A 21,518-nucleotide genomic window follows, 5' to 3' on the forward strand; every position below is an offset into this window, starting at 1 on the left:
CCATAAGAAACATTTACATAATACCTTTATTAAAAATGCACAACATTTTGAGCAAGCATTTGAGATCTCCAGACCTCTTCATCAGGTTGGATGTTACACAAATTGGGGGTGCAGGATTTGAAGTCATGACGTCTGCATCGTCAAGAGTCTTGAGAAGGGAGTGTAGGAAGAGAGGAGGACTTCAATGAATTAGGCTCGACTAGGTGTTACGCAGGTTTCAGGTTATTCCTCAGACTGCTGGGACAAAGAAACATGAAATGGAAATACGTTTCCCCCATTAAAAAAAAAATACGGTTTGTCGGAGTTGTCTCCAACCTTCGGCGAAATGCACAGGTTCCTTGGTAGGCAGAGAACAAAGATAAAGAGAAACAAAGCAGTTTTTATATTAACAAAGCTGGAGATTAATTTTGGGTAGCCACTAGGGGAAAAAAGAAAACAGAAGCCAAATTGGGTGGTGTTACCTATAAGGTGTGTGTGGGGGGGAAATGTGCCTCAAAGACTACAGTCCCGTCTTCAGGTGGCAGAAACTCCAGCCGCAGGATCCCACCCTTGAACGGCTTGCTCAGTGATGCAGTGCATGCTGGGACCCTCAGAACCCACAGGCTCTGCCCCCTCTGTTGGCCTGCACTGCCATTTGTGCCCAGGTGCGTCATCTCTCTTGGGTGAGCTCAGGTGTCTGGTGGGCTCAGGTGTCCAGGGCCTTGCTAGCATCCAGATGCTGTAAGCCACGGAGGAGGGGAGCTCAAGTCCCCACGGTTATTCCTTACTGCTGCTGGTCTTTCTTCTGCCTCTTCCTGTGAGGCTGGGCGCTGGCTGCCTGTAGAGAGGAACGGCCCAGTCAAAATGAGGAGCATGTAACCCAGTTCAACGTTGCCACAAGGCTTTGTGCAGCACAACGCAGGGCAAGGCAACAGCTGTTTCTGTCTCCTGGCCACTTCTAGTCATGTTCAGCATGCTTTAGAGCTTGGGGTGTATTACAGCAGTTATCCCATTTGTCCAGCTGTCATTACTCCCTTTTACAAATGGGGAGACTGAAGCAAAGGTACAGTGACCTGCATACACAGCTGAGAAGAGATTTGAGCCCATGGCTGCCCAGTCCAAAATCCCTTCTCCCCAGTTAAAGTGGTAGCATAGATAAGGCACCTGCCTGGTCTGGCAGCCCCAATCCAATCGCTACCCGTCCCTGTGTTCCTCTCTCACCTGGCTGCAACACTGGCAAAGGGGGCCCCTCTCCCTTCCCTCACCCCCTGACTCTATTTGCAGAGATGCTCCTTCCCGTTCCTGCTGTGACCTGTAGACGTGTCCTGTTTATACCTGCCCCAAAGAATGTAAGAACTGCCTGGGTGGCTCTGGACAGACCTCGTTTTGGGCAGTGGCCTGGTAGATGCCCATTGGAGGAATTCAAGCACGGCAGGACACGATGGGAAAGCCATTCCTGGTTGCTTGTCCTCGACTCCTGCCCTGCCCGAGAATGTGAAGGCTCAGTTTTCTTATCTGCCATGGCTAATACCCATTGGTAGGCAGCTCCTCCATGAATCCGCATGACTATTTTTAGAGCACCAGGTCTCCTCTGGCTTGTAAACAATTGTAATCAATCATATGGTGCTCTGTCTTACTGTTCCTTGTAGAATCATAGAATAGTAGGGTTGGAAGGGGCCTACAAGGCCATCGAGTCCAACCCCCTGCTCAGTGCAGGAATCCAAGTCTGAGCATCCCTGACAGATGGCTGTCCAGCCTCGTCTTGAATGCCTCCAGTGTGGGAGAGCCCACCACCTCCCTAGGGAATGGGTTCCATTGCCATATTGCTCTAACAGTCAGGAAGTTGTTCCTGATGTTCAGCCGGAATCTGGTTTCCTGTCACTTGAGCCTATTATTCCATGTCCTGCACTCTGGGATGATCAAGAAGAGATCCTGGCCTTCCTCTCTGTTACAACTTTTCAAGTACTTGAAGAGCGCTATCATATCTCCCCTCAGTCTTCTCTTCTCAAGGCTAAACATGTCCAGTCCTTTCAGTCTCTCTTCATAGGGCTTTGTTTCCAGGCCCCTGATCATCTTTGTTGCCCTCCTCTGAACCCTCTCCAGCTTGTCTGCATCCTTCTTAAAGTGCGGTGCCCAGAACTGGACACAGTACTCCAGATGAGGCCTAACCAGTGCTGAGTAGAGAGGAACTAGTCCTTCCTGGGATTTGGAAGCTATGATTCTATTAATGCAGCCCAAAAGAGCATTGCCTTTTTTGCAGCCACATCACATTGTTGGCTCATATTCAGCTTGTGATGGACAACAATTCCAAGATACTTCTCGCTTGTAGTGTTGTTGAGCCACGTATCCCACATCTTGTAACTGTGCATTTGGTTTCTTTTTCCTAGGTGCAGAACTTGGCATTTATCCCTATTCAATGTCATTCTGTTGTTTTCTGCCAAGCACTCCAGTCTATCTAGATCACTTTGAATTTTGTTTCTGTCTTCCGAAGTATTAGCTATCCCACCCAGTTTTGTGTCATCTGCAAATGTGATCAGCATTCCCTGCACCTCCTCCTCCAAGTCATTAATACAACTGTTGAAGAGCACTGGGCCCAGGACTGAGCCCTGCGGTACCCCACTTGTGTTGTTCCTGTTCTGTTCCTGTTTCTGTCCTGTTCCTGTACTGTTATAGTAGTTTGACATAGTTTTTAATTTATTGTAAATGTATTTGTATTGTTGTAATTAAAATTGCTTTTAATGGTGTATTTAAATATGATCTTTAATATTTGTGTGTGAACCACTTGGGAGGTTTTTTCTTCTATTAAGCTGTATTTAAGTATTATTAATAAATAGATAAATAAACTTATTCTAAGAGACAACACAAAATTCTGAACCTGTCAATTCCATAATTTAAATTGTGTTTTGCATGACAGCATGCTCTTTTTTGTTTACCCTGAACTTACCACCTATCAATTTCACTGAACAAACCCAAGTTCTAGTAATGCACACGTGCGAGAAAGAAATTATCTCCATGTTCAAATACCCTTGGGGAAACATTGCTTTTTGGAAGGCAGCTATTAGGTTTCTTAAATAAATAAAACAATAACATAAAATAGCCCTATCACCATTCCTTCTGTTTCCAATGTTCAGGCGTCAAATGCCAGGCAGTATGCAGCCAGAAGGGCACCATCCATGCCCAAGAGGGAGGTAGCAGGCAGTACAAAAAATCTTTAGGGAAGAAAACGCCAAGAGGGGGAGCCCCCAAAACAGCCCAATGTGGACTTGCTTTCAATCCCTTCCCTATTAATTCCCAACACCGAACGTCCTTGGTTTCACTGTCACTGCATGCTGGACTGACATTCTCACGGAGCTTTCCACCAAAACCCATGGACCCGTTCCTGGGTAGGCATCGCCAATTCATATGCCATTACTTGTGAAGTTAGGATATTTGGTCCCACCTTGTGCATTACTTTACACCGAATCCCATCTGGCATTCTCTTTGCCATCAGCCAGTTTGGAAAAATCCTGTTTTGACTTGCAGGGGAGGAAGAAAGCTCTCTTTCCTCACCTTGTCCTGGCGTTTCTTCACCTGGAAGAAGTCACTCATGGTCTGCTGCCCTTGGCGGTCCTTAGTCATGGAGCCCAGCCCTTGGGCTTGAGTTTGCTTCAGGCAGGCCTCTCGCCACTTTTTCATCCGACAACGAACCCGACTCTCTCTGTGAAAGAGGGGCTCGGGTCAAAGGCTCTACGTAGCAGTAAAACTAGCAAACAAGAGAAATGGGCGAAGAAACCAGGAAATGTGGTGGAGGAGGAGGCGGACCTTTTCATGTGCAAAGACCTCCGTGTCCTATATCAGGCACCGGCCCCTGCAAAAGGACTTGCGCCCAAGCCAGAGCAAGCTGCACGTTGTTGCGGTGGGGCCCAGAACATGCAGATGTGGGTTCTCGTGGCTGCTGTGTTTTGAATCATTCCAGAGGGAGACTGAACCCTCTTCTTAGGCAAAACAGACAATTGTAAAAACGTAAGAAAAGCCTTGCAGGATCAAATAAAACTTTCAAGTCCAGCATCTAGATCAGGGCTAGGGAACCCCCGGCCCTTCAGCCAAATGCAGCCAACGGGGCTGCCCCCAGGCTCCACTCACTTTTCTCAACCCTGCCCCTCCACAGCCCCACTTCCCGTTGATCAGCTGAGCAACCCAAAGGGGTGATAACAGAGGAGGAGAGGTTTCAACCTCCCTTCCCTGTGATCACATGGAAGAGATCTCCTGGGCTGTCAGAGAAGGGAAAATGTCAGTAGGTGGGTACAGCTCTCTCCACCATACTGCCCGGCAGGGGAGGGGGGGTGATTAAGATGCCCTTGCCAAAATTATCCCCTTCTACTCTGTTCCCTGTTCACCAGCTGATTTGAAACCTGCCCTCTCATCTCCTCCCCCCACTTTCCTCTCTCTGCCCTCTGGCACGCGGCCTCCTCTGCCTGGGACAGCCTCTGCTTCCTGCTCATCACGGCACTCCCGCTTTTCAGAATCCTTCCAAGGAAGCCCTTTCAAGCGGCCTTTGCCCCACCCTTGCCGCCAGCAACCCCCCTCCCATGTTTTCATTCCTGAGCTCGCTCCTTCATTCCCAGCTTGTCCATCCGACACGCACCATTAAGTACTCCAGGGCTCTGACACCCCTAATTTACATACAGCACCTGGCACGCACTAAATAAGTGATACACTGGCAACGGAAACAGCAGTAAAATTGCCAGATGCAAATGGAGTCAAAGCTGTCGCTCAAAAGGTGGAGTGGGGGCAGGGAAAGAACCCCCATCATGCTCTGTTTGCTGACAGCACGTTGGCCAGACCAGCAGTTGACTGAGCAAGAAAGCGATTGCCCAGCCCATCCAAACCCACCCCAGCGCCTCCCCAGGCCTGCGTCATCCAGCCAGGCCTGCGCGCCCACAGGTGTCCCGCCGGGGCGGCAGCACTCACTTCATGTGCTTCTCATGAGAAAGGAACTGCACCAGCCCCTCCTCGTCGGGCTCCCGCCATTCCAGCACCACCTGGCCTGGCTCGGTCACCTCTGGCTGCAGAAAGAGCCGGCGTGTCTCCTCCAGGGGCCACCCGTCAGGCTGCGGGTGCTTCTGCAAAGAGCAGAACACTGGAACCAACAGGAGGGAAAAGTACACATCCTTCACCCCTCTCCCTGGCTGGGGCCAGTAGTGGCTAAATCAGCCTTCCCCAACCTGGTACCCTCCAGATGGGCTGGACTGCAACTCCCATCATTCCCAGCAGGGGATGATGGGAGTTGCAGTCCAATCCATCTGGAGGGTGCCAGGTTGGGGAAGGGTGGGCTAAATGACCATCTGCAACCTTATGGCCCTGTCCATTGAGATCAGCAATGGAGGTCCCTTCCCCCAATACAAAGCTAGACAGGTGGCTACTAGAGGGAGGGCTTTTTCTGTGGTGGCCCCCACTTAGAACTCCCTCCCTAGGGAACTTTGCATGACTGCACAACACACAGAAATTTAGCAGGTGAAGGTTTCAACTCCACGCCAGGAACAAGCTTCACCTGCTAAATTTCTGTGTGTTGGGCTGTAGGAACGGGCAAGCTTCCCACTGACCTCTATCCCCACATCCATATCACAGCTCACACTGGCCAAGGGGGAGGATGGAGGTCGCGGGGCTTATGTGGCAGAAAAGACACGGCCCTGGCACCTGGCGACTGGTGTGCTGCAAAATCTGCTCGATGCTCCCGTGTTGCTGCATCAGCTTCAGAGCCTTTTTGGGGCCAAATTTTGGGATCTTTTCACAGTAATCACAGCCCAGCAGGATGCAGAGGTCCACAAACTGAATTCGAGAAAGGGAAGCCGGGCAGGGATGGGGGGTGGGAGGAAGAAGAAGAAGAAATCAGGCATCGTTTCACAGGGCAACATGGACAACAATACCCAGTCCTAATTCTGCAGTGCCACACCTCCCTGGACCCTGCTCTCAATCTGTGGAAATCCAGGAGGAAATTGCAACAATTAAGCGATGTTGGAGATAAGAGTGGATGACAACATGGAAGCAAAGCAGCGTAAGTGGATGCCACATGCATACACATGAGGATTCATTCCAATGGAACGGCTCAGCCAGTCAGGAGCAAGAATGTACAAAAGGAGAACCTGGGAAGACCCAAAACCACATCCAGTGGTCTGTCTGCTCCTGTCTCCCATCTGCAAAGAGATGCATAGAAGGCCCGCTGACAAGGTGACTGACCTTGCAAATCCTGATGGGTGTCAATCTTGGCCCGACACACCCTGGACAGCCCACATCTCTAAAACTGGTGTTGGTGAGCTGCACTGCCAGCAGCTTGAAGTATTGACCAGGCCAGTCCTTACACCAGGGGTGGGGAACGTGAGGCCCTCCAGATGTTGTTGGCCTGCAACTCCCATCAGCCCTAGCCAGCATAGACAATGGTGAAGAAGGATGGGAACTGCAGTCCAACGACATCTGGGGAGTCACGCGTTTTGCATCCCCGCCTCACACCAAAGACTGTAGTGATGGAGAGCGGTGGCCCAGGAGTGGCGAGAACAGAAGGGACTGTATTTGGGAGGGAGGGGGAGAAAAGGATTACAGCACCCTGGCCACTAGCAGCACCCTCACCTGCTCCCGAGTCAGGCGTAGCTGTTGCAGAACCACGGGCAAGGAGATCTCTTCCAAGTCACTAGAGAAGGCAGAGCAAGCCACAGAGGAGCCATTTTCATCCAGGCAAAGTAGCAGAGGCCCTTGCACCCACTCCACCCCGCCATGACCAGCCAAGGAAATCCCCATCCAGTGGCTTATTCCACCGGAGGCTTCTTGGGCATCCTGGCCCAAGAGTCTGGATCCCCATTGCACTCATCAACTCAAAAGGAGATGTTACCAGAGAGGGCCAGCTCACCCCACCCACCATTTTCTCCCCACACGAACACCTCGACTCAAAGTATCCATTTTGTCTGGAAATGTTAGCTGATTAAAAAAGCTGATAGCCTAGAACAAGGCACGCTTTCAGGCCACAGCCAAGGCACGCTGGGTCTTCCTGCCCTCCTCTGGATCCACCTGACGTCTGAGGACCCTCATGCCCCCTCCCCTTTCGATGCGTTCATTGGCAGATCAAAAAGAAGGGCAGGACGATTCTCCATCTCTCACTCGTCTTCCACTCCCCCCGATTTCTTCTCTCCCTCTCTCTGCCTCGCTAGCATTCCATCTTCCACCACATCAAACCCACCCTTGACCCCGGAGAGCTGAAGTATCCTTTACGCAGCCACCGTTGGGTCACTGCTGCCTGATTTTCCACCTTCCATGTCCCGTGTCCTCCTGACATGACCCTGGAGTCCAGCTCCCCTTCTCCGGGGGATGAGGCCAGGGATTCTGAGGAAGCGTCTGAGCCGGAAAAGGGCCTCAGAGCCAGCTGCAGACAACCCTGCTGGCCTTGAAGGCATCCGAGCAAGAGGAGGCCATTTTGCCAGCACCTCTCCAGCCAGAGTGGGTCACGGTGCCTTCCCTGACCTGCCTCCCTGCCCAGAGGCAGCCTCTTCAGAGGACAGCCTGGAGCCTCCTGAGGCAGACGTCCCAGGGAAGACACTGCTTCAAGGGGTCCTGGGCTGACCAGGAAGCCCTCGGGAGAGCCGGCTTCAGATTTTCCCCCTCGAAAGGTGGCGTGCTCTGCTCCTGAGCCAGAGGAGATGCTGAGCCACCCGCAGCCCCCGAGGACGTCGGTGCCTGAAGGCACAGGCGCAGGCCATGGCCAGGCGAAGGAGTGCCCATCTGCAGACAGGCTCCTCAAGAGTAAAGGTCTCCTTGTGAGCAAGGCTCACCAGGAGTAGGACTTTTGCCAGAGGGCCTGTGATGAACTGCAGCTGAACCTCGGCTGGGGCTCTGGGAGCTCAGGCTACAGAAGCTGTCACATCCAGTCTGGCACCTGCTGGAGCGATGCTGCGCTGCCTCCTCCAGCACAGCGAACCCCCATGGGCCCAGAGTATGGGAAACGAGCAGAACGAACTGGAACTCTTAATACAGGAGGGAAATTATGACCTGACAGGTGTAACTGAGACTTGGTGGGATGACTCTCATGACTGGAATACAGCAACTGAAGGATATAACTTGTACAAAAAGAACAGGAGGAACAAAAAGGGAGGTGGGGTTGCACTGTATGTAAAAAATACATCTCTCTGCACAGAAATACAGGAGGAGGAGCTTGGTAGCCCCATCGAGAGCATCTGGATCAAAATTAATGGAGCAAAGAATAAAAGCAGCATGGTAGTCGGAGTCTACTACCGGCCACCCAACCAAGGAGAAGACGAGGATGAAACTTTTGAAAAGCAAATAGCCAATGTTTCAAGGAAGCATGATGTAGTAGTAATGGGGGACTTCAATTTCCCCGATATTTGTTGGGAGACAAATTCTGCAAAACATGGCCCCTCCAGGAAATTCCTGACTTGTGTGGCGGATAACTTCCTCCTACAGAAAGTAGAGGAAGGAACTAGAGGATCGGCTATCCTTGACTTGATCCTAACCAACAGAGATGACTTAGTGGATAAAGTAGCAGTTACACGAACTCTGGGGGAAAGCGACCATATTGCACTTGAGTTCTTGGTTCTAAGGGAAGCAAAAGCCAAGTGTAGTCAAACGCGTACCCTGGATTTTAGGAAAGCTGATTTTAATAAACTCAGAACAATGATCAGTAAGGTCCCATGGCAAGCGACTCTAATGACAAAAAGAGTCCAAGATGGGTGGGAGCTTTTAAAAAAGGAAATTCTCAAGGCACAATTACAAACCATTCCAACAAGAAGAAAAGGTGGAAGACAACAGAAGAAGCCAATGTGGCTTCACAAAAAGCTTAGAGATGACCTGAAAACAAAAAAGCACACATAGACGGAGTGGAGAGAAGGCCAAGCAACAAAGGAAGAGTACAGGCAGGTAGCACAGAATTGCAGGGATGGTGTCAGGAAGGCTAAAGCTGAGAACGAGCTGAGGTTAGCAAGGGAGGCTAAAAGCAACAAAAAGGCTTTCTTCAGCTACGTGCATAGTAAAAGGCAGAGGAAAGAAATGGTGTTTCAGATATTAAATAAGGATGGCAAAACAATAGCAGATGACAAAGAAAAGGCAGAGGTGCTCAATTCCTACTTTGGCTCAGTCTTCTCCCAAAAGAGGGTCTAGGAGCCCCCTGGCAAAGGCGAAGTACAGGCTGAAGGGGCACGATTGCAGCTTGAGATCGATAGGCATATGGTCAAGGAACACCTCATTACTTTGAATGAGTTCAAATCTCCAGGGCCAGATGAACTGCATCCTAGAGTAATAAAGGGACTGGCAGAAGAACTCTCAGAACCACTGTCTATTCTCTTTGAAAAATCATGGAGGACGGGGGAAGTGCCAGAGGACTGGAGGAGGGCTAATGTTGTCCCTATCTTCAAAAAGGGTAAAATGGAGGAACCTGGGAACTACAGACCAGTCAGTCTGACATCAATCCCTAGGAAAATTCTGGAGCAGATGGTAAAGCAATCCATCTGGAAGCACCTTGAAAACAATGCCGTGATTACTCGAAGCCAAGATGGATTTGTCAAGAACAAGTCCTGCCAGATGAATCTGATCTCATTTTTTGATCAAGTCACCTCCCTTGTAGACCATGGGAATGCTGTAGACATCATATTCCTCGACTTCAGCAAAGCTTTCGACAAAGTGCCCCATGATATCCTGATGAGCAAACTAGCTCAAAGTGGGCTAGATGAAACAACGATCCGGTGGATCCACAGTTGGCTACAGAATCAGAGTCAAGAAGTGCTTATCAATGGGACCTTCTCAAACTGGGGAGAGGTAACGAGTGTGATACCGCAGGGCTCAGTCCTGGGCCCAGTGCTCTTCAAGATTTGTATTAATGACTTGGAGGAGGAGGTGCAGGAATGCTGATCAAATTTGCAGATGACACAAAATTGGACGGGACAGCTAATACTTTGGAAGACAGAAACAAAATTCAAAGTGATCAAAGTGATAGACTGGAGTGCTGGGCAGAAAACAACAGAATGACATTGAATAGGGAGAAATGCCAAGTTCTGCACCTAGGAAAAAGAAACCAAATGCACAGTTACAAGATGGGGGATACGTGGCTCAACCACACTACAAGTGAGAAAGATCTTGGAATTGTTGTTGATCACAAGCTGAATATGAGGCAACAAAGTGATGTGGCTGCAAAAAAGGCAAATGCTCTTTTGGGCTGCATTCATAGAAGCATAGCTTCCAAATCCTGGGAAGGACTAGTTCCCCTCTACTCAGCACTGGTTAGGCCTCATCTGGAGTACTGTGTCCAGTTCTGGGCACCGCACTTTAAGAAGGATGCAGACAAGCTGGAGAGGGTTCAGAGCAGGGCAACCAAGGTGATCAGGGGCCTGGAAACAAAGCCCTATGAAGAGAGACTGAAAGAACTGGGCATGTTTAGCCTTGAGAAGAGAAGACTGAGGGGAGATAGGATAGCGCTCTTCAAGTACTTGAAAGGTTGTCCCAGAGAGGAAGGCTAGGATCGCTTCTCGATCATCCCAGAGTGCAGGACACGGAATAATGGGCTCAAGTGACAGGAAGCCAGATTCTGGCTGAACATCAGGAAAAAGGTCCTGACTGTTAGAGCAATACGACAATGGAACCAATTGCCTAGGGAGGCGGTGGGCTCTCCCACACTGGAGGCGTTCAAGACGAGGCTGGACAGCCATCTGCCAGGGATGCTCTGACTTGGATTCCTGCATTGAGCAGGGGGTTGGACTCGATGGCCTTGTAGGCCCCTTCCAACCCTACTATTCTATGATTCTCTGACCTTGCTCTGGGACTGACTCTCCCGTGTCGCTGGCCTTTGGACCCCTGCTTGATCTGCCTCGTGGACTGGGCTTGTTTTTGCCTCTTGCCTGTGTTGAACCGTGGCTGCACCTCCGACCTTCCTCCTGGAACTCTCCTTCTTGCCTGGTGATGCTGAGCCTTTAACTCTCGCCTGTTTACTGACCACTCCTGCCTCGAGCTGCCCTCTTGCCCGAACGACACCAACTGTGCTTGACCTTTTGCTTGTTTGCCAACTTGCTGCTGGATTTGCCCCTTAGTTTGCCCTAATGCGGAGTCTGACCCAGCCATAGCAGGACACCCCCGGCTCTCTAGACTCCCGGCAAAAGCCCACAGTCTCTCCGGCACTGTTAGTCCACAGCTGCTGAAGCAGGCTATGCCGACAGCCTAGGACAAGGTGCATTTGCAGGCTATGGTCAAGGCACACCGGTCCCTCCTGCCTTCTTTTGGATCCACCCTGCCACTGAGGACCCTCACCCCACGCCCCTTTCGGTGTGTTTTTGGGCAGATCTTAATGAAGGCGAGGTGGACTGGATTTGCCCCCTAGTGTGCGCTGTTTGGGCCGACTGCTGCTGCAGCAGGCTCTGCCCCTTTAAACTTTGCTCCTGTAAGTCTCCAGCTGGAGCATCTCCTGGTGTTACCTGTGTCCTGACTTCTTGCCTTTGCCTTGCTGCACTGGAAGCCAGAACTTGGCTTCGCTTTGCCTTCGTGCCAAACCAGGCGGCCTCCCCAACATGTCCTGGCCACTCACCTGTAACACTGCCATGCTCAGTGCTTTGCTTCTAAAACTAGAGATCCTGAGGCTCAGACATCCCTGGAAGCTACACAGTCTCTCCTGGAAACCTTTCTCTCTTGCTCTCTGCCTCAGATCTGCAGGAGCTGGCTGTGGTTACTCAGGTGTGAGAGACAGGGACTCTGCACATGCCCAGAGATTATATGACTTCTTCTCATGTTTCAAGGTTGAGCCCTGGAACAAATAAAGCCATGTCTGGCATGCTCACCGAGCCTTAACATTAAGATGCCGCAGGAGCCTCATGCTTCCAAAAGGCAACGCGTCCATGTCTTCCGTGGCTGTGCACCAGGCGTGTCCGGATTTCACCAGAGCTGCACAGGTAGCTTCTGCCTCAGCTGGAGCCTATGACCCAGACAAAAGGAGGGAAAGAAGCCCCTGTAGTGCCAGTGTAGGAATATACTGCATTAGGCCCAAGAACATTCTGTGTTTAATGCCCAATATTCTAACCCAAGACGGAGACAGGTTTTTATCTATCTCCATCTTGGTTTGAGTTTCCAGTTTGGCTGCTGCCTGTCTTTTGGGCCACAACGAGGATCCCAAAAGCCACATGCAGAAGTACATCCAAACTACCCTGCTGCCATTGCACCTTTTCTCTTTGCCTGAGCCATGCCAGGAAGCGAACATCCTGCTAATTTTCCATGCATTTCCCTTTATGTTTCCAGGACCAAGCGAACACTCTTTAGCATGAAATAGAAACCCTGCAGTAGAAAAGTGAATTAAATGAGCTGTCTGAGCAGGGAAAAAAGGGCAAGTTCGAAAACAACGTCCCGAACGGGAGCCATATTAGTCTGTTGTAGCAAAAATAAAGATGAGTCCTGTGGCACCTGAAAGAGGAACATGGTTATTATGGCAGAAGCTTTAGCGGAATTGCATAGGATGAAGTGGGCTGTAGTCCACAACAGTTTATGCCACAATAAATTGGCGCTGTCAGGAGCGCCCTGGCAGCCTCTTTCAGTCTACTCCTATAGCTAACTCAAGACACAGACAAAAGGATTCTTTTCAAGGCTTTAATCCTTTTACAGCTTAATGACTCTTTCAGATGCTAATCACCAGCGACTAAGCAAGGAACAGCAGAGTAGCCTATGCTCCGGGTTAGGCAGTTGGTCCCCGTTTGAAGGATAATCACTTGCAGACCCTGAACTTATGGGCTAGGGAGAGATCCTCCCTCTTACCCTTGGGTCCTCAGGACGTGGCCATTGCTTGCGTGCCAAACGGGCGCTACGCCTCCTTTCCACGCCCTCCATCACTCGTCACTCCCTGCATCTGCATCAAGCGTCTAGCAAGCCCCCCTCCCGCATTCTTTCGCTGCCAGGGTCACTATCTCTCTCAGGAATGCTGGCAGGAGGAATCTCTGCCAGCTGCTGTGCCTGTGGGAGATGAGCGCGCTCCTCTCCCACGGATTGCTGTTCCTCCTCAGAATCAGAACTGCTCTGGGGTTCTATCGGCTCAGTTTCCACCCTGACAGGCTAGTCTTTAAGATGCTACAAGACTCTTCATTGCTAAAGGGCACAATCCTATGGGATCTGCCCTTGATACTTGCAAGTCTCCAAACTCGGAGGCTTTACAAGTACCCAGTGCAGTGCAGGAGACGCAGCGGAGGTGATCGCCACCTCTCTTGCGCCTCCCGCTCTGCATTTCAGCAAGATGGGCTGAGGCAAGGGCGGGGGGAGGAAGCTGGAGAGGCCTCAGGATATGACATAAGCCAGCCTCTTTATTTATTTATTTATTTATTTATTTATTAAATTTATTAATAGCCCATCTGGCTGGTCACCCAGCCACTCTGGGCGATGTGCAGCATATAATAAAACAGTTTAAAACAATAAAATTCTACAATAAAAACATTTTCTAAAATACCCTAACCCACCCCAAATGCGTGCCTGAACAACCAGACAATAAGGCAGCCTCTCCAGTCCTCTCCCCTCCCTGCCCACGGGAACGCCCCCTTTACCCCTCTCTGAGGTCACTTTTGTGACCTCGGAGAGTCAGCCAGCACAGTTCCTTCTGTGTCGGCTGCAAGGGGGAGGAATGGGGAGCTCAGCTGCCTGGGTCCAAGGCCAGAGCACTGTCTGCAACCTCTGATCCAGGAACCTGAAATACACTATGGCCCCCAGACTTTGTTTAGGGACACAGAATTGCTCTGTAAGTCTGAAAATGCTTCCTGCAGACACTTAAGAAGTACAGATTAATCCATCCTGGGTCACTTCCTCCCTTGCAACTCTGTACACTTTGGACTGCCTTTGGACTGGCCCTCTGAGCCACGGGCCCATGAGGTCACAGGACCCAGCCTCACAAAGCCACAGTTCTCCATGCTCTGGTAATATTCCACTTGGACTACTGTAATACTCTGTACACGGGGCTGCCTTTGAAGACTGACTAGTACTAGCTGCAGGACTTTGAACAAATCACACCAGTTTTAAAACAGCAACAGCAGTGCCCAGTATGTTTCCAAGCTGGTTTTTAAAGTCCTGAAGGGCTTAGGACTGGGGTATCTCAAGGACCAGCCTCTCCCACACAGACCTGCCTGTGCATTTAGATCTGCTCCAGAGGCTCTTCTCTGCCACAAAGACGTGGGAGGTGATCAGAAACAGGGCCCATGCTGGACTAGATGGGCCCCTGGTCCAATCCAGCAGGGCTCTTCTGATGTTCTCATACAAATTTATGGAGGAGAAGTCTATCAATGGCTACTAGACCTGATGGCTATATGCTTCCTCCATTATCAGAGGCAGTGAGCCTCTGTTTCCCGCCTCCCAGCTGAGCAGAGCAGAGCAGAGCAGAGCAAGCTGCTCCAGCTGGTCCAGGGACTACAGAAGCAAGCAGGCTTCCAGAGAGCGAGCGACCACAGCAAGCGGACAGGGGGAGCAAACAGGAGTTGGCCAGGGGAGTTCGGCAGGGGAAGTCAAGGGGGAGGCCCCTAACATTTTTTTTTCTTTTTTAACTGTTTTTTTTCATTTATTTGTCTTGTAACACACACTTCCACACCAGTGGGACTCTGCTTTTAACCTCTACTGACTAGAGGAGCAGGCACAGGCTAGTCCAGAACAATCACAAAGCTAGACACAAAAAGGGAAAAGAGGCTATGGAAGGACAAGACTCTCCAGTGCTGGTGACCTGCAAGGTGTGTGCAATGTTTGTTTTCTTGCCTGAGAACAACATGGCCTACACCTGCAACAAGTGCAAGTTGATCACACTGCTGGAAGAAAAAGTAAGTGGACTGGAGCAGCGACTGTTGACCCTCCGGGGAATAAGAGAACACGAAGAGTTCTTGGACAGAAGGGGGGAACTACAGCAGCAAAGGGAAGACCAGAAGCTTGAAGAGCAACAGCAAGATGAGGCAGTGGGAAATGCTGAGGTGAAGAAAAATGGAGTAGAGGATACTCCGTGGAAAAGGGTGACAGTTAGGAGAAGAAGAACTAGACGCCACTCTGCACCAGTGGAGCTGTGGAACTGATTCCAGGTACTTGCGGATGAGACCGGGGGACAGCCTGCAAAGGAAGAATCACAGGGGACCCCTCATGAGAGCGAGCAAGAGGCTGAAGGTCAGTCAAGCAGAGGCAATGAAACCCAGGCCTACAACAAGAAGAAGAGAAGAGTAGTAGTAGTGGGAGACTCCTTGCTGTGTGGGATTGAAACCCAAGTATATCGCAAAGACCCGTGGACTCGCCAGGTATGTTGTCTCCCGGGAGGACAGATTAGAGACATAACTGAAAGGTTGCCTGCACTCATAAAGCCCACTGACAGGTATTCCTTTCTTCTCATCCATGTGGGAACAAATGATACCGCCAAGTGGAGCGACGAAGAAATCACGTCAGACTTTGAAGCTTTGGGGAGGAAACTCAAGAACTGTGGGGCCCAGATAGTTTTCTCATCCATCCTTCCAGTAGTTAGAAGAGGGATAGAAAGGCAACGAAAAATACTCTGGGTGAATGACTGGCTACGAAGGTGGTGTCGACGAGAGAGATTTGGATTCTGGGACCACGGGCTATACTTCCTGGAAGATGGGATGTTGGCAAGGGACGGGTTGCACCTCACAAAGGATGGGAAGAATGTGTTTGGCCACAGCATGAAGAACTTCATCAGGAGGACTTTAAACTGAATCCTACGGGGAAGGGAGATATAAAGTTGGGGGTAACAATGGACGTAGGCTCATGCACTGCAACGGAGAGAACAGCTCTAATAGCGCCCAATCATAGTCTTCAGACACATGTAGGAAGAAAGCCAGAATACGAAGCACATGGTCTTCGATGTCTATACACCAATGCCCAGAGTATGGGAAACAAACAGAACGAACTTGAACTCTTAATACAAGAGGGAAATTATGACTTGATAGGTATAACTGAGACTTCGTGGGATGACTCTCATGACTGGAATACAGCAATTGAAGGATATAACTTGTTCAAAAAGAACAGAAGGAACAGAATGGGAGGTGGGGTTGCACTGTATGTGAAAAATACCTATCTCTGCACATAAATACAGGAGGATGAGCCTGGTAGCCCCATCGAGGGCATCTGGATCAAAATAAATGGAGCAAAGAATAAAAGGAGCATGGTGGTCGGAGTCTACTACCGGCCACCCAATCAAGGAGAAGACGAAGAAGAAACTTTTGAAAAGCAAATAGCCAATGTTTCAAGGAAGCATGATGTAGAAGTAATGGGGGACTTCAATTTCCCTGATATTTGTTGGGAGACAAATTCTGCAAAACATGGCCCCTCCAGGAAATTCCTAACTTGTGTAGTGGATAACTTCCTCCTATAGAAAGTAGAGGAAGGAACTAGAGGATCGGCTATCCTTGACTTGATCCTAACCAACAGAGATGACTTGGTGGATAAAGTAGCAGTTACACGAACTCTGGGGGAAAGCGACCATGTTGTACTTGAGTTCTTGGTTCTAAAGGAAGCAACAGGCGAGTGTACCGAATGCGTACCCTGGATTTTAGGAAAGCTGATTTTAATAAACTCAGAACAATGATCAGTAAGGTCCCATGGCAAGCGACTCTAACGAGAAAAGGAGTCCAAGATGGGTGGGAGCTTTTAAAAAAGGAAATTCTCAAGGCACAATCACAAACCACTCCAACAAGAAGAAAAGGTGGAAGACAACAGAAAAAGCAAATGTGGTTTCACAAAAAGCTTAGAGATGACCTGAAAACAAAAAGGCACACATATAGGGAGTGGAGAGAAGGCCAAGCAACAAAGGAAGAGTACAGGCAGGTAGCAGAGAATTGCAGGGATGGCGTCAGGAAGGTTAAAGCTGAGAACGAGCTGAGGTTAGCGAGGGAGGCTAAAAACAAGAAAAAGGCTTTCTTCAGCTACATGCATAGTAAAAGGCAGAGGAAAGAAATGGTGTTTCAGATATTAAATAAGGATGGCAAAACGATAACAGATGACAAAGAAAAGGCAGAGGTGCTCAATTCCTACTTTGGCTCAGTCTTCTCCCGAAAGAGGGTCTAGGAGCCCCCTGGCAAAGGCGAAGTACAGGCTGAAGGGGCACGATTGCAGCTTGAGATCGATAGGCATATGGTCAAGGAACACCTAATTACTTTGAATGAGTTCAAATCTCCAGGGCCAGATGAACTGCATCCTAGAGTAATAAAGGAAATGGCAGAAGAACTCTCAGAACCGCTGTCTATTCTCTTTGAGCAATCATGGAGGACGGGGGAAGTGCCAGATGACTGGAGGTGGGCTAATGTTGTCCCTATCTTCAAAAAGGGCAAAAAGGAGGAACCTGGGAACTACAGACCAGTCAGTCTGACATCAATCCCTGGGAAAATTCTGGAGCAGATGATAAAGCAATCCATCTGGAAGCACTTTGGAAACAATGCAGTAACTACCTGAAGCCAAAGTGGATTTGTCGAGAACAAATCCTGCCAGATGAATCTGATCTCATTTTTTGATCAAGTAACGTCCCTTGTAGACCGTGGGAATGCTGTAGACACCACATACCTCGACTTCAGCAAAGCTTTTGACAAAGTGCCCCATGATATCCTGATGAGCAAACTAGCTCAAAGTGGGCTAGATGAAACAATGATCCGGTGGATCCACAGTTGGATACAGAATCGGACTCAAAGAGTGCGTATCAATGGGACCTTCTCCAAATGGGGAGAGGTAAAGAGTGGGCTACCGCAGGGCTCAGTCCTGGGCCCAGTGCTCTTCAACATTTGTATGAATGACTTGGAGGAGGAGGTGCAGGGAATACTGATCAGATTTGCAGATGACACAAAATTGGGCAGGATAGCTAATACTTTGGAAGACAGAAACAGAATTCAAAGTGATCTGGATAGACTGGAGCGCTGGGCAGAAAACAACAGAATGACATTGAATAGGGATAAATGCCAAGTTCTGCACCTAGGAAAAAGAAACGAAATGCACAGTTACAAGATGGGGGATACGTGGCTCAACAACACTACAAGCGAGAAGGATGTTGGAATTGTTGTCCATCACAAGCTGAATATGAGCCAACCATGTGATGTGGCTGCAAAAAAGGCAAATGCTCTTTGGGGCTGCATTCATAGAAGCATAGCTTCCAAATCCCGGGAAGGACTAGTTCCCCTCTACTCAGCACTGGTTAGGCCTCATCTGGAGTCCTGTGTCCAGTTCTGGGCACCACACTTGAAGAAGGATGCAGACAAGCTGGAGAGGGTTCAGAAGAGGGCAACAAAGATGATAAGGGGACTGGAAACAAAGCCCTATGAAGAGAGATGGAAAGAACTGGGCATGTTTAGCCTTGAGAAGAGAAGACTGAGGGGAGATAGGATAGCGCTCTTCAAGTACTCCAAAGGTTGTCCCAGAGAGGAAGGCCAGGATCTCTTCTCGATCATCCCAGAGTGCAGGACACGGAATAATGGGCTCAAGTGACAGGAAGCCAGATTCCGGCTGAACATCAGGAAAAAGGTCCTGACTGTTAGAGCAATACGACAATGGAACCCATTCCCTAGGGAGGTGGTGGGATCTCCCACACTGGTGGCGTTCAAGACGAGGCTGGACAGCCATCTGTCAGGGATGCTCTGACTTGGATTCCTGCATTGAGCAGGGGTTTGGACTCGATGGCCTTGTAGGCCCCTTCCAACCCTACTGTTCTATGATTCTATGAGCCTATGGACAGAAGTTTGCAACACTGTTCAGGAGGCCGCAACAAAAAACATCCCAAAGAAAAAGAAAACCAAGAAGGCAAGATGGCTGTCTGCTGAGACACTGGAAGCAGCCCAAGAAAGAAGGAAAACAAAAGTCAACAGTGATAGGGGGAGATATGCCCAATTAAATGCAAAATTCCAGAGGTTAGCCAGAAGAGATAAGGAATTATTTTTAAACAAGCAATGCACGGAAGCAGAATAAGATAATAGAATAGGAAGGACAAGAGACCTCTTCCAGAAAATTAGAAACATTGGAGGTAAATTTCAGGCAAAAATGGGTATGATCAAAAACAAAGATGGCAAGGACCTAACAGAAGCAGAAGAGATCAAGAAAAGGTGGCAAGAATATACGGAAGATCTGTATAGGAAGGATAATAATATCGGGGATAGATTTGACGGTGTGGTCAGTGAGCTAGAGCCAGACATCCTGAGGAGTGAGATTGAATGGGCCTTCAGAAGCATTCCTAATAACAAGGCAGCAGCAGATGACTGTATCCCAGGTGAACTGTTTAAAATCTTGCAAGATGATGCTGTCAAGGTGATGCATGCCATATGCCAGCAAATTTGGAAAACACAAGAATGGCCAACAGATTGGAAAAAATCAACTTATATCCCCATACCAAAAAAGGGAAGCACCAAAGAATGTTCAAACTATCGAACAGTGGCACTTATTTCACATGCCAGTAAGCAAGGTAATGCTCAAGGTCTTGCAAGGCAGACTCCAGCAATTCATGGAACGAGAATTGCCAGATGTACAAGCTGGGTTTAGAAAAGGCAGAGGAACTAGAGACCAAATTGCCAATATCCGCTGGATAATGGAGAAAGCCAGGGAGTTTCAGAAAAACATCTATTTCTGTTTTATTGACTATTCTAAAGCCTTTGACTGTGTGGATCATAACAAATTGTGGCAAGTTCTTGGTGGGATGGGGATACCAAGTCATCTTGTCTGCCTCCTGAGGAATCTGTATAACGACCAAGTAGCAACGATAAGAACAGACCACGGAACAACGGACTGATTTAAGATTGGGAAAGGAGTACGGCAGGGTTGTATACTCTCACTCTACCTATTCAACCTGTACGCAGAACACATCATGCGACGTGCTGGGCTTGATGAAGCCAAGGCTGGAGTTAAAATCGCTGGAAGAAACATTAACAATCTCCGATATGCAGATGATACCACTTTGATGGCTGAAAGCGAGGAGGAGCTGAGGAACCTCATGACGAAGGTGAAAGAAGAAAGTGCAAAAGCTGGGTTGCAGTTAAAAAAAACCAAGATTATGGCAACCAGCTTGATTGATAACTGGCAAATACAGGGAGAAAACATGGAGGCAGTGACAGACTTTGTCTTTCTAGGTGCAAAGATTACTGCAGTCGCTGACTGCAGCCAGGAAATCAGAAGACGTTTACTTCTTGGAAGGATAGCAATGACAAATCTTGATAAAATAGTTAAGAGCAGAGACATCACACTGACAACAAAGGTCCGCATAGTTAAAGCAATGCTATTCCCCGTAGTAACCTATGGCTGCGAGAGCTGGACCATGAGGAAGGCTGAGCAAAGGAAGATAGATGCTTTTGAACTGTGGTGCTGGAGGAAAATTCTGAGAGTGCCTTGGACTGCAAGAAGATCAAACCAGTCCATACTCCAGGAAATAAAGCCAGACTGCTCACTTGAGGGAATGATACTAAAGGCAAAACTGAAGTACTTTGGCCACATCATGAGAAGGCAGGATACCCTGGAGAAGATGCTGATGCTAGGGAAAGTGGAAGGCAAAAGGAAGAGGGGCCGACCAAGGGCAAGACGGATGGATGATATTCTGGAGGTGACGGACTTGAGCTTGGGGGAGCTGGGGGTGGCGACGGCCGACAGGAAGCTCTGGCGTGGGCAGGTCCATGAAGTCACGAAGAGCCAGAAGTGACTGACCGAATAAACAACAACAATGAGCCTATGTGCACCAGTTGCTGGGAAACATGGGTGGGAGGGTGCTGTTGTGCTGGTGTCCTGCTTGTGGGTTCCCGGTCGACAGCTGGTTGGCCACTGTGTGAACAGAATGCTGGACTAGGTGGACCCCTGGTCTGAGCCAGCTGGGCTATTCTGATGTTCTTAGGGCCTTCTCTGTGGTAGTGCCCCAACTCAGGAACACTGCCCCAACTCCCCAGGGAGGTTTGCCTGGAGCTGAACTTGCTCTCCTATGAAAACCTTTTCATTTTCCCAGCACTTTTAGATCTGCTGATTTTAACTCTGTTTTCACTGGTTATTTTGGATACTTTACTATTTTAGCTTATTAACTTTATTGTTATGTTTTTAACCCTTATTGTGAGCCACTCTGGGGACCTTTGAATTGAAGTTCAGGGCATCAAATAAATGAAGAAAAAAATAAATTGAATTGTTGGTACATTGAAAAGATTTGGCCCTAGCACTCCTTTTGTTTTGTATACCCTGTTTCCTATTATTATTATTATTATTATTATTATTATTATTATTATTATTATTATTATTATTATTATTATTGTTATTATTTCATTTCTATACTGCCAAATAGACTAAGCTCTCTGGGCGGTAATGAGCTTTTCCACATAGGAACTTAAAGAAAAGGAAAAACAGAGGCTCACGAAAGTCTTATACACTGCTCTCCCCCTCCCGAGGATGTCTTTGCCCCACCCTTCTCTGGCAGAAAAAGGACACCCAGCTGCTACCTGCACATAGGGAACCCCCAAATGACCTAAAAGGGTCTCAGAGTCTCGTCTCAGGATCGGATGTGTAGGTTCACCCATGGCAGAATCTGAAAAGGTGCAGGAACAGTGTCAGAAGGGTGGCGGGAGTCCGGT

At 49.0% G+C, this 21,518-nt stretch overlaps 1 protein-coding gene across 4 annotated transcripts in view; it reads right to left on the reverse strand.

Moving 5' to 3' along the window:
- LOC146346468 (putative flap endonuclease 1 homolog) overlaps positions 1–21,518 on the reverse strand; it is a 25,902-nt gene continuing 4,384 nt past the window's right edge. For 2 of the 4 annotated variants that reach the window (XM_084848496.1, XM_084848497.1), the window contains exons 5-11: positions 21,387–21,472; positions 11,778–11,911; positions 6,583–6,643; positions 5,656–5,787; positions 4,930–5,081; positions 3,529–3,676; positions 1–817 (exon numbers count right to left, since the gene is read on the reverse strand). In XM_084848496.1, the coding sequence (XP_084704622.1) occupies positions 764–817; positions 3,529–3,676; positions 4,930–5,081; positions 5,656–5,787; positions 6,583–6,643; positions 11,778–11,911; positions 21,387–21,472 (767 nt within the window). In that variant the 3' untranslated portion in view covers positions 1–763. The remainder of the gene's footprint in view (positions 818–3,528; positions 3,677–4,929; positions 5,082–5,655; positions 5,788–6,582; positions 6,644–11,777; positions 11,912–21,386; positions 21,473–21,518) is intronic. The other 2 variants (XM_084848498.1, XM_084848499.1) reach the window with 2 other exon arrangements.

This window comes from Heloderma suspectum, chromosome 4 (assembly GCF_057233095.1).
Source record: "Heloderma suspectum isolate Gila_16-S chromosome 4, 16-S_ref, whole genome shotgun sequence".
In the NCBI taxonomy this organism is placed as follows: Eukaryota; Metazoa; Chordata; class Lepidosauria; order Squamata; family Helodermatidae; genus Heloderma; species Heloderma suspectum.